At 44.1% G+C, this 13,613-nt stretch overlaps 1 protein-coding gene across 11 annotated transcripts in view; it reads right to left on the bottom strand.

Annotated features, from left to right (window-relative positions):
- The window catches only part of KMT2C (lysine methyltransferase 2C), a 236,661-nt gene extending 223,262 nt beyond the window's left edge, over window positions 1–13,399 (bottom strand). For 8 of the 11 annotated variants that reach the window (XM_075587876.1, XM_075587879.1, XM_075587889.1 and 5 more), the window contains exon 1: window positions 12,820–13,398. In XM_075587876.1, the coding sequence (XP_075443991.1) occupies window positions 12,820–12,974 (155 nt within the window). In that variant the 5' untranslated portion in view covers window positions 12,975–13,398. Of the gene's footprint in view, window positions 1–2,040; window positions 2,241–12,819 lie in introns of those variants that run through there. The other 3 variants (XM_075587878.1, XM_075587888.1, XM_075587883.1) reach the window with 3 other exon arrangements.
- Window positions 13,400–13,613: the final 214 nt, after the last annotated feature.

Genomic DNA, 13,613 nt, shown 5'->3' with positions numbered 1-13,613 from the left:
CGAATACTACAGAACCGATTTAAAAAATAGGAGTTTTTCACATTTTGCTGCTTTAACTTAACACAACATTTTCAAAACTTTCAACTAGTAAACTTTAATCCATAGTGGAATTTGTGGGAACATTTTAGCTGATGTTTGCTACATTTTTGTTTCCCCAAATGTAGTAAAATTATAGTTTTTTAAACCAGACAAAGTTATGGCAAACAATTTTTTTTTTTTAACAAAAACCCTCCACTGTACAGCAAATAAAAATATCGCTTGTGCGCAATGTCACATGTCACAAACCTACCTTTCCCCATTATCTCTTGGCATAGAATACTTCCACTGCAGCCAGGGATTCTGGGTAAAAAACAGTTCAGCTTTTGTTTTTTACCCATTATAACATGAACCCCTATAAGCTTATGCCTGTCACGTTACAAAGCTGTATCTACACAGACTGGGTTCAAGAGTTGCATGGTCAGTTAACCTTTTCACAGACGGCTCTTTCGGCCTTTTGGGTATCAGCGTGAAGATGGTTACTTGCTTTGCAACGTGAAGCTGGTTAGAGGTTGTAGCCAGACATTTGTAATGTCAGTACCCACAATCCCTGGCTGCAGTGGAAGCACTGTGCTAAGAGAATGGGGAAAGGCATGGTGGTGGGGACCTGTCCGAGACGTGAATGTGCTTCACAACGTGGTACATTTATTTGCTCTAGTTTGGACAAATAAGTCTCACGTTCTTCTGAATTGGTAGTGTGTATGTAATGAAAGAGAGACCTAAATACGAACACACACACACACACACACACACACACACTTAAGGGAGCATTTAGTTTGACCATAAACATGAAACACACTTTAAAAAGAGAGCAATGGGTTATTAACAGTATTTTTTTATAATTAAACCAAAAATACAACAAATGTAACGTTTTCCACCTGCCCTCTTCAAAACAAAATTTAAAAAAATAAGTCCTACTGTACTTGTGGCCTCGCTGTGTTTTAAGTTGAAAGAAAATACTAGGTGACAGAATCCCTCCATCATACAGAGTACAGTAATGATACAAACACTTCTGAGCAGATTTATGTCTCAACACAAATATTTGAATTACAATGTGATTTGGCTGAGAAGCTATTGGGGTCACAGACAGGAACTGAAGTTAAACCCAGATCACAAATGCAGACACGAAATACACAGCAACTCATGTAATAGTGATAGTTACAGTACCAATCACTTCATGGTAACTGTATATGCAAAGTGCTGGCATTCTTAACGCTTTTGTGCACAGAGCTTAATGCCATGAATGTGTCAAGAGCTCTAAATGACCCTTAGCAGGCCTGTCAGACCACTGTCAAGTGACACAGGAAAAGCTGTCACTTTAGGTCACAGGGTCTTTAACCTTTGTCATTCAGTCACCTTGTCTCGCTCCGCAAAGTACACTAAACAGTTATACAATTATTGGAAATGAAGCCTTCTGTCACAGGGTCTGAGATCCCCTAATTCTGTGCTGCTACCTTATTTTAAAGCACAACCCAGATGCCCAGCACTGTTTTAGTACTCTAGTGTAGTATGTTTAATTAGGACATTTTAAAAGGATTTGTAATTTTGCTGTTGCGCCATTTCTTACATTTAAGCTTAAAAGCATAATCTCATTTATCTTCCAACTAGCAAATGTGAAAAATTCACAGGTCGTAACCCAAGCCACTATTTAACTATGCAAATGTTATTTTACCCCAATATTCATCCAAAATAAAAAAAACAACAATGATTTTACAATCTGGTAAATAAACAGATACAATGTTTAAAGGCAATCTTATAATAAAATATCACTCAAAACAAAAACGTGAGCTATTTGAGACAGTTAACATCATTCTGCATGTGAGGCATGAGCAGGATAGCAATGGTACCGGCTGCAGCCGCCGACATTGTGCAGAGCATCACATCGCAGGCACTTCCAGGCGCATCCCTTGCAGAAGGCACTGCCGGGTGCCGAAACGTCGGCTCGCCATATGCAGCGTTAAAGTAAACTACTGTTTCTACTTTACTTTTGTTGGTGTGCCTGACCTCATCTGTTTAGAATAGGCTCTTCCAAGTGCACAGGGGTTAAAACAGCTCGAATGAAGCAACCCGGAGAGCATTCCCACAATCAAGCCTCAGAAGCCTGCAACTTCATAGCTTCGCCCAGGAATAACTTCCTTTCGCGCTGCAAAGCAATGTGCTGCAGGCCCAGTGGCTGGACAGAGCTGTACCCAGCTCCACAGCTACAGGTTGTGTGTCACTGGATTAGCAGCCGATCGGAGATCCCACAAAGCAACGCGGCCTTTCACTTTCAGATAGAGGCACGTCATCTTGCAGGCGGCGAGCCTGCAACAGCCAACCCCAGAGCTCAAGCAGTATCCTCCACAAGGAATTAAAGCAACAGTGCCACATAGAAGGGTATACTGATGATACAATCAAGTTCAAGCACTTACCCCACATGTAACCTTTGCTTAACCACCGAAAACATGTTTAACGTGACAAAGTCATGCTCTAAACTTAGCTCTGGTAAAAAACAAGGACCTATGCTGATTGAGCTAGAAGTGGAGTTTAATCAAGCAAAGAAAGCTGCGGCAAATTCCTCAGTGTGCCTACGAGTGCACAGCAGCACTAACAGAGCAGAGGATTCATTAAAGAGGCTTGTGTTTGTTTCACTAAAAGAAATATTAACTGGAGAAACTTACAACAAAAATGTATAATTAGTAGAAGGTAGATGATATTTAAACGCTTTCAATGCAAGGTACCAATAGTTGGACATGGCAAAATTAAGAAAACCCTTCAACCCAGGTGCAGCCTTCTGAGAGCAACATCCATGTCAAGTTTGATATTTTAGCAGGAGACCGACTCAGAAAGTACTCATTGCTTTTATAGGTCAAATAGTTCCTTCCTATCCTTTATGCTTGCTATTGTTGGGTACATTGAGCCCCAAATTCAGAATCAATAAGCAGCACACCGAGCAAGTCACACTACTGCAATCTCTTCTGTGTTACAGCACAGTGCCCTGGAGGGCCGACCAGGAAGGCTGCGAGGGAGCCCCCTCCCCGTGTTAACCATTACCCACATAAACACATACAAACAACGACAGACTGTCTGCAGGTATAAAAGGCAGCGGCTGTGTTTATTAAACAATAACAACAGAGTAACTGCGAGTTCCTGCCAGAATGCTCGCTTACTAAGTTAGGTGAAGGGACAGCCGGGCCTTGATCCGCTGCTCACGTAAACAGTAGCCATGCCCACGTGAGCTGTGCATTCTCGCGAATGGGCACCCAAAAGTCACGTCCACCTGACCCCGCCCACTCGCTTCTACCCCCAGGTCCCGCCTGGCAAGGACAAGCACTTACCCCCCCAACTGCAAAAGCAAACTGACCCCTCTTTTAGGAACTTCAGTCCTTTTAATTTCTTTGGAAAGTATTTAGACATCACACTGTAAAATTAACAATGATACACGTTAACAATATTCACAGGCAATATAGTTCAGTAGCCAACAATGATAACCATCGTCTCTACTCGTTGTCAAAACAAGTGGCCAAACACTGATTACATGCCATCCTTTGCATCCATAAGGGACAGGTGGGTGGGAAAATCGCCACAACCGGGAGCAGAATGAGCGCGCCCGCTCCCAGCTGTGCTTTACATTCCTATAGCTCCTCCCCCTCCCGGCCGCATGAACGGCCAGAGACCACCCGCAGTGATGAGGGAGGCCTTGCCCCCCCGGTCATGGCCGCCCATCGCCTACGAGGGGCTGCTGTATGGCTTTCAATAAGGAGCAAAGAAGAAGTCCTACCACCATGAAATATCTCCTCCTGACAAAGGGCCATGTGCTGAAACGGAGTTTCTGTACCTGACAGTTGTTTTATTCATTATTGGGGCTCCATTTTGTTTGGTGTACCCAGTCATGGGATTATTTGCACCCAATATATTTTTTATGTCTTTTATATAGATCTGAATGTACCATTAACCCCATTGAGTATACCGCCATAAAACTAAATTACTAGTTCTTTAAACCAGACAAAGTTATGGCGAGTAAGTGACAAAAACCCTCCAATGTACAGTATGCAAATAAAAATACCACGTGAGTACATTCACATGTCTTAGACACGTACACAAACCTGCCTTTCCCCATCATCTCCTAAGCATACAGTGCTACCGCTGCAGCCAGGAATTCTGGGTAATGACATGCAAATGAGCTGTGAAAACCAGTTTAATTCCAACAGGACAATCCAGAGGTCTGTGAACTTTAGCTTTAAGTCTTTTTACTACCGAGTGAAGTGAAACGTGAAAAAATGACGCCAGCGCAACTCTGTTGGAAAAATAGGTGTAAAACATAAAGCAGTCACTTTGCCACAATTACTACTGTTCTACCGAATGAGCTCCACAGCTTTAGAGCTGATCAAGTATTCACTACCAGAAAAATTAAGGAGGTATTACATTAACTGGACTTACCAACCGACAAAGCTATTTCTCCTTAGAGGACAGAGGCTAGAGACCGGCAAATACTGCTGCACTTGTAACAATAACAGATAGCCGAGTTACTACTAGAAGGACAATGAGGAATGATTAGAAGGCCACAGAAGCAGTTCGGGACAGACAATGGATATGGCAGCATAGGCTAGGCCTGAAAATATATACTATAACATTAAAAATAGAGCAAAAAATAAATAAAAGTGACCATCATACTGTAAAAAAAAACGTAAAGGTAGAAGGAGCGGCTGACCGAGCAAGGCCGTGATTATACAGAAAAACGCGTGTGGCGCCAAAACAAATTCTATGCATACACTGAAAACGCTTATACCAACCGCGACTGTTGCGCCGCTTGCTACTGCAATGCAGGCGACAGCTGAAGTGTTTTCAAAATGTGTTTTCTGGTTGCGACTGCCGCCTCACAGGACACGGCCATCCAATCAAAAAGCAGATTTCATCCTGCAGCTGCGCACAGTAGCAAGCGCTTGTGCACATGTCGCTCTCCGATGTCGCTAATGTGACATCACAGATGCGCGTGCGCCCTGCAGTTCGGCTGTATAATCCCAGCCTAAAGACACGGACTCTGATAACATTAACACTGAGCTTGAATCAGGGAAACCTGGTAAAATTCCCGGTGTCAGCTCCTTGTGACCTTGGGCAAGTCACTTTATCTCCCTGTGTCTAAGGCACCAAAAACATAGATTGTAAGCTCCACCGGGCAGGGACTGTGTAACAATCCTATGTGCTGCGTACCGAGCGCAATACTGTAACTGTGAAGCGCTTTGAGTCCCAGTGGGAGAAAAACAATACATGAAAGTTATTATAATTAATATAGCAAAAAATATTAGGACAGAGTCTAGCAAAAAAGCCCATTGTATTATACGGATAAACAATGAGGAAAAAATATTCAAGTCAGGTCAAATCGCATTATTAAGAGTGGAAAAAATACAATAAGTAATCGACGGTTGTCATATTTTACATTTCTACACAAATTCAAGATTTGGTTTATATGAAACGAATGGCACATTTTCTATTTTTGGTTTCACTCTTATCAATGTGACTGTATGGAAATAAATATCCTGTCTATGCCTGTAATGGGTGAGTACTTTGTGTTACTGTGTTATCCTTCTTCCCCAAGCATGTGACACCATGGTTGCCTCAGCCAGTCCACAGCCAACAGGATCAAAACCGCTGTCAAAATTGACATTTAGAATGCTCAATTCATCCATAATTTAGGAGGTCAATACTTTCATTTGCAAAATACATTTTATGTTTACGTAAATTATGACTTGGCCACAGAAAAAGTTACTAAGGTTAGGGAAACCAACTGTTTAAGTAATCAATGGGACACAATGGACTTTCAGTGTGTGCTTGGCTTTATTTCAGCCAAAACTAAGCAGCAATAATGAACTTAATGCCAAATGGATCTGTGAGATACCACTGAAGGATCCAGTTAAAGAATTTCCATAAACAGATCACTCAATATATCCTCTGCATTTATGAGCCGAACCAAAGTCATGGCTGCAAATACTATATTATTGCAGCTAAATTAAAATTTTACACAAAATAGGTTTTCAGGTCCCTTACCCTGCTCATGGATAGATTCTGAAGGGATTAACACAGGCTTAAAATATGCATTGCCAACAAGCATATTACACAAGAACTTTCATAAAACATTTCCACCTTCCAATCTTCTTTGCACCATCGCCACTATGTAACTATATAAATATAAAACAAATATGTAAAAAATACTGCACATATATACACAGCCTGTTTATCCACCTGTTCATTACACGGTGTGATCACTTAACGGTTAGTGGGATATCAGATTGTCCAAGTTTTAATACCACGTTCACCAGTGAATATACTTTGACATGTCGATGAAATGTAAACATGAGATTTAGAGCAGTCATGTTTTTCATCCTTTTTTACAGCGTGGGAACAAGGGGTCTCCAGGAGTTAACCCCCATTCTTTTTAGTTATGGGGACCCAAGATACTTACCGGTGTTCCCTCCTGGGAAATAAAAATTGATGACAAATTACACGGAACCTGCAACAGCATCGGTTGCGGCTTCTTGTTGGAAAGCCAATTAACTATATATTTTAAATGGCCAGGAAGTATAACACCGGTGAAATGGGAAGGGGGGGGGGGAGGAGGGAAGGGGGGGGGGAGGGAAGGGGGGGGGGGGAGGGAAGGGAGGGGGGAGGCGTTAGTTAAGCTTCAGAGTTTTCATTCTGGAAAAAATGCGGTGTTAGGCAGGACTACTGTTATATCCTGTCTACTCCGAGGGACCAACTTGGTTATGGGACAGTCCCTCGTAGGACCAAGTGAACCAAGGATATTGGCATGTTCCACAGGTTCCATGTAGCTGACCGAGAACCATTAAAGTAATAAAATAAAAGAATAAAGTATTTCAAACAGATTTTTTTCCAACAAATACTTTCTATTAGATGTTAGCATGAGTTAGATAAAGCATGAATTCAGTGAATGAGAAGGGGATTGTTTTTTTGTTTTAAATACACATACATATACTGGGCTAATGTTCACAATCAGGACTAAAAATTAAAGACAACACCAATCGTTACCCATTCACATGGTTTTTAAGGATCTGGGCTTTATTTGCCATGTGCTCGATAGATGAATTTATTAATAATGGCAGTATAATTGTATTCAGTCATCCATATTTATTTATTCTTAAAATTCAAAGAACTAGCCCTGTTATACAGGAAACATTCAGGATACTATCCCCCTTACCAATGTACATCTATAAAACTGTACCAATTATGAATGAATGAGGTAATATTACACATATTGTACATCCATCCCAGAGATGTGTAGAATACGGATGTGTCTACAGTCGTCATTTAGCATGTTCCTATAGGTAAGCCCATATTTACTTAATGCTGCTTTACTCCCCATTCATGTCAAGATTCCATATGGCCGGTGATTACGCAACAGTGCCAAGGGTCAAATTCCTTATCTGCTGAAGCTGGAATTGAGGACACATTTTTCAGTACAGCCTCCCTTATGCAGTCTCTGGGGATTTTCAGCACAAGACAGTCCAAATGGATGTAGAACTTGTCTAGTCTAGGACATTTGGGCGCAGTGATTTCGCTGCAACTAAATGGCCACCGGCGCTTCGCCGTGATTTGCCCCACCACCGGAACCTGTCGCCACTGGCCACTTTGCCGCTAAAGTGCCTAAACACCCTACCCTAAGCCCTCACCCTAAACACCCTACCCTAAGCCCTCACCCTAAAAAAAAAAAACATGTGCCCCAAGCACTAAAATTGCTTTTATTAACCTCACCCTAAGCACTAAAACGTCTTACATTAACACCCGACCCTAAACGGCAATAAAACTTACCTTAGAAGCGGTCGGCATTCCAGCAGCGAGTCAGGGAAACAGCCGCAACCAAATGTCCCATTCAGGAATGTGTCTAGGTGCAGAATAAGGGCCTACGTTGTATGGCACCTTGATCTCCTATCACGTGAATTGCTTGTTCGGTGCCTTATGGCTTAGCACTGCTTAGTAAATACGAGCCAGTGTGTCCATCAAATTTACAATTTGCTAGAAGTGGAAATTGTGCACTCCTCTTTAATATTCAGGAAGCCAATAATATATTGTACGTGTTGTCACTACCTAGTAAACATAATATTAACTATGGGACAAATGGTTCATTCCCATTTTTGAACAGAGGCTATTTTTATTGTGCAATAGTCTAACAATTTCAGTATATTGTACAACTGTATTTAAGAAATCAAACTTGCATAGATTTCACTAATGAATAAATCTGTATTTTCATTTGTTATACCAGGGGTGCGCAAACCTCAAGCTGCTCCCCCCCCCCCCTGTCCGGGAGCCGTAGCGTTCAAGCCACCCCCTCCCCCCCCCCCTTTCCAAAGACTCGGCGTCAAATGATGTCGCGGGTCATGTGACGTCACGTGACCCGTCGCGTGTTAACATGGTGACGCTTCGCCGAAGACCCGGCAGAGAACAGGTAAGTGAGTTACAGAGGTCTCACACCTCTCCCAGCATTTAATTCAAATACCATGGGGAAGAGCGTGGGGCCTCTGTAACCGCCGCACCTCCCCTAGAAATTCTCACGCCCCTCCCTCCCCCCCCCCCCCCGTTTGCACACCGCTGTGTTATACCATGCCACTGCGTTCTGTGCCACATTTCTAGTTTTAGATCTAGTCTTAGCTTTTTCTTTGTTGTGCTCAGCTCTGCATGAGATTGTGAATTTGTATTATTGGTTGGTGCAGAATGTATTTTACCCCCAACATTGAATATGATTGCACATTTCCAATAGTACACAGCAGCTTCTTGTTAGAACAGTGCGCAAAAAGACTTCCGATTCAGGAAAAACAAACAAAAGGGTGGGTGAATTAGTATTCAAATGCAATATTAGTTATATTTTATAACACTTACATTACACATTTTAGCATTGTAACTTTTTAATTAAAAACAAAAAAAAAGTGTTAACATTTCACAAATACGGTTAGCATTTGTAGCAGATATTTTCATGATCAAACTTTAAGGGGTTGGTTTCAGTATGACAAATTATACTTGTCTGATGGAACAAGCGTAAGGAAACCAGATCTTATGTCACAGCATCCAAGGCAGCAAATAGAGCAGCAGCCGGCCATGGGTAACTATGATCCTTTACAGGCTGGATGTGGATCACAGGCCGCAAGTTATGGTCCGGCTTTAAAAGGTGGAAACAACAAAAGACTATCTGCTTTGTGCTAAACAAGCATCACTTAAATCAACAGCTTTTCTTCATCACCACAAGAAATCAACACAACACTATGTGGCACTTGCATCAAGTGTCATCGCAACCACCCCAGTGTGCCAACCTGTATCAGCACTTCGTGTGTGCCCCTGTGTGCAGCATATATTATTTTAGGTTAACCAACATTAGACAAAAGCAGCAATGAGTTGTCTGCTGGGGCTTTTCTAATTTATGCTTCATTAGGACTGAGCTAATTTGTAACAATCACACCGTGCAGTGCTAGGAATCAATCATGACCACAAAGAACAAAAATACCAACATTTATAAACACTTTCAGTACTGGCGCTTTGGTGCAAGACCCTGTACAATGAATTGACTAAAAACAAATCCTAAGCAAATCCACCTTGAAGAATTCACTATAGGAACGCTGGCGACTCATTCCTTCTGCTGCTACTCATCCCAAAGAAAAGAAAAAAAAACATGTATCTGAATTCACTAACCAAAATATGGAAGGTTTTTTGTCCTCAACAGGTGCCAATATCGCCCGGCAGTGCCTTACAATGAAAACAGAGGCCAGAGAAATGCTGGTTTAATGTGAACCTTACAGGGGATACAAATGAAACGAATTGATCAAATATATGATTTTCCAATGCTCGTGAAGGTGGTTTACGTGTGGTTCACATAACGCAAGAGGCCGGTATAAATGTATTGTGCGTTCTCAAAGCAAAATCGGAAGCACTGCTATATCGTATTCACATCACACACCAAGAAGTGTGCAATTCATCCAAGTTCCTGTTAAGCAGATGAAAGGGCAAAGGAATATGGCAAAATAGTGTTTTACTGCATCAAAACGTAATAGCATTTGAGTTATATGTGCAGTAATTCCTTGAATGACCTATTACGTGAGCCCTACAGCGTTAAAAATCCCATTAAGACGAGAACCACATTAGATGAAGCATCATGCAAGCTGATACAACAGTTTTATTTGAAACAGAACCAAAAATAATTAATCACCTTCTTAACCTCTTTTTGCACTCTTTGCATCAGGTACCAAAACGTTATTATTATTAGGAAATTATTTCTGCCTTCATGTTGCACCAGCACATCCATATCTTAGCACAAAGCTGCCAATGTGTACAATGCTTCAATATTTGAGGCCATACTGGTTTTAAACTGTTGCTCTCCCAGGAGGGAAATTCAGCCAACAGTTGCAAAAAATAAACAAACTTAATTCCTATCACAAATTCGATACATATTTCAGATGCAACCATGAGTCTCCTTAATTCACTATTATTTAGTATAATCCATGGGCCCAGGTTTGGGAATTGCCATGGGTTTTATTTAGCACAACCCCCTGACTTTTCCTGAAAATACAGGTTTACCGACATGCCAAAAATGTGAAGGAGTTTAGCAACCTGCTCATTAGAGAGATAATACAGAATCATAATGATGGCGAAAAGGGTCTAACCACCTCATAAATTACGTTGTCGCCTTTCTCCAGATGCAGAATAAAAACATAACCATAATTACAGTGTTTGTATATGCCACTAAAGTAACAAATCCACCAACATAACAGAAAATGTTAGAAATTTTATGTTGAGAGTAAAAGCTGGCATGAGAGACTTAATCGGTCTAATATAGTTCCTAGAGATCCAAATGGAACAATGCAGACACAGGCTAAAATGTATTCTTTTACTCTCAGATTTATTTTGCATAACAATTTAAGTGTGCTATTAGTTAATAAACAATTATGTGTTCATTCACTAGACTGATACATCAGGGTTACAAGGGCGGGTACTTGTGCAGGGGGTTTGTGATACAGCTGTGTGTTCTCTGGGGGCAAGGTGTATGTTTTGGTACGGTGTTAAAGATACTAGAAGTATGAAAAATGGTCTGTTTATAGGAGTAGTGTGTCAAATCTTAACCCACAGGTCTGCAATAATAGAAGTGTCCTGCTCAAGCACAGGGAGTCTACGTTACAGGAGGGACTGCCTTCAAGCACAAGGCTTTGCGTTAACAGGGGGCAGAGGAGTGTGATCTTACCACAAGGAGGTCTGTGTTAAAAAGGGACAGAAGTGTCTGTTCCTAGCACAAGGGGGTCTCTGTTAACAGGGCACAGAGGGGTCTAGTTCAAGCACAGGAGATCTGAGTTAATATGGGTCAAAGGGACCTGTTTCATTCACAGGGGATATGTGTACTGTTAACAAAGGGCCAAGGTGTTTATTCCAAGAATAGAGGGGTTGTATTAGCAGGAGGCTGCAGTGCTAGGTGCCAAGTCATCACCTCTAGACAAGGGATCTATGTTGGTAGAATTATGAGGACAACACAGATGTGTGGGCAGGTGGCAGAGAAGTTTGGCATGGGCAAGGAGGTCCAGTTTAGGCTCCACTCAGGGAGCATGGATATCTTGGATAACTCTGTGCCCATGACATACTTGAAAACGAGAGGTAACTCTCAATGTATTACTGCCTTGTAAAACATTTTTATAAATAAATAAAAAATCTTGTGCAAATACGAGTCTATGTGGGAAGAATGTGGACATTTCTAACCCAAGGAGTTGTGTTTAAAGGTGGTTGAGTTGACTGGTTCAGCAACCAGGGGCACCTACATGGGCAAATTACAGAGATGTCCGGAGCTGTCAGTTGGAGAGTATAGCAGGTGAAGTGGGTAGAAGGCATTGAGGCCCAGAAAAGTTATGCTGGCAGGGTCTGTGTCAGGCCAAGGTGCAGTAGTTCTAATTACAAGAGGGGGTAAGTGGATAGTCCGGTTCAGACAATGTAGGTAGCGGTGGGTAAACGAAGGCGGTATCAGGTATAAGTTGAGAATTGGGATGTCTGATCTAGACAGAAGTCTGTTAATCAGCAAGGGTGTGGAGAGTGAGTGGTATGGGCATGGGGGTTACACAGAGTGTGAACATTAAAAAGTCTGGCCACAATGGGGTTCAAGGAGATTTGTAGCGAGGAGACATGGTCAGACTTGGCAGGTGATGGAGATGCCTGGTGTGGACACATGGGTTAATTTGGCAGGGGATCTTGATGGTATTTATATTGACACATCATAGAGATATCAAGTTTACATGGCGTCTGACAGAAGTATTGTGTTGGTTTTTTTTGGGGGGGGAGGGCAGTAGTGGTGACGATGTCAGGCTGGGTAGAGGAGATCTGGCAGGTCATTGAGATGCCCATGGGTTAGGTTGGCAAGTGGAGACACCCGACATGGGTAAAGCAGATAGTGGAGATGCCTACTCTGTGCCGGGGGGGGGGGGGGGGGGGGAAGAGAGACACTGTTTGAGAAGGAAAGTAAAGAGGAACAAGCTATTCCAGGAAACCGAAGGCTCTCCCCGCACGTCACCCATCCTCCTCCTCCACCACCACCACCACCTCCCCCACTACATCCTCCTCCTCCCCCACCACCACCACCTCCTCCTCCTCTCCTCCTGCCAGCAGAGACGCTTCTGTGCCAGGCTAAACCCCAGAGACAGTATTACTGGAGACAGACAAACAGGATCAAGAGCAGCGTGAGCCCAGGAGGAGGAGGGGGCCGCCACCACCACGACACCGGGCACACTCAGCCCCCCCCCCCCCCGGGCAGGGGGGAGGAAGGACACTTACTTCTTGCGGGCCCTCTGGAGGGGGGAGGCGCCATCTTTCCGGGGCCGGCCCCGGGGTCTTTTGTCCGTGGCTGCGGGGCTGGCGGGGGCCGGCGGCGGGGGCCCGGGCTGCTGCTGCTGACAGGCGGGCTCTAGGCTCTTGTCCTCGGATGACATCCTAGGGAAGGGGGCCGCATTGATCCTCCCCGGGCTCGGGCCGTCGCATCGTCGTGGTGATGACACAAGGGGGTGGGAGGGAGAGGATGAGGGGGGGCCCGGAGGGGGAGGGGGGACCGGGGAGGAGGAGGCCCCGGCTCACCCCGGGGGGATAACAACAAAGGAGGGAGGGGGGCCAGGGGGTGTCCGGACTCTCCCCTCTCTGCTGCGTCACAGCCCCTGGGGGGGGCTTCTCCTGTGCGCAGCGCCGGCTCTCACACCCGCTGCTGCGTTTGCTTGGGCTGAGACAGAGCCCCTCGTACGGTCGCCACGGATCCTGTGCGAGTCACACTGCGCGACAACCTCCGTGTGTGTAACTTCCACCCCCCCCTCTCTCCCCCTGCGGGAGCGAAGACACGCACGGAGGGGGCGGCAGTGCGCATGCGCAAGGAGGGGGGGGAGAGGAGTGACGCGCGGGGTAGTGACGTCGCGGGCAAGCCCCCCCCTCCCCCTCTGGCTGACAGGAGGGGAAGGAGGAGCGTAGGTTGCCTGGAAAACGTGGATCACGGGTGCAAGGAGGGGGTCACGTGAGCAGGCAGCAGGGAGGCAGGGGCAGCCCGGTGATAGTATTATTCCCAGCATACAGCGTGGTATTAATGG

The sequence above is a fragment of the Ascaphus truei genome, chromosome 2, assembly GCF_040206685.1.
Source record: "Ascaphus truei isolate aAscTru1 chromosome 2, aAscTru1.hap1, whole genome shotgun sequence".
Lineage (NCBI taxonomy): Eukaryota > Metazoa > Chordata > Amphibia > Anura > Ascaphidae > Ascaphus > Ascaphus truei.
This window is presented reverse-complemented; position numbering and strand designations above follow the sequence as displayed.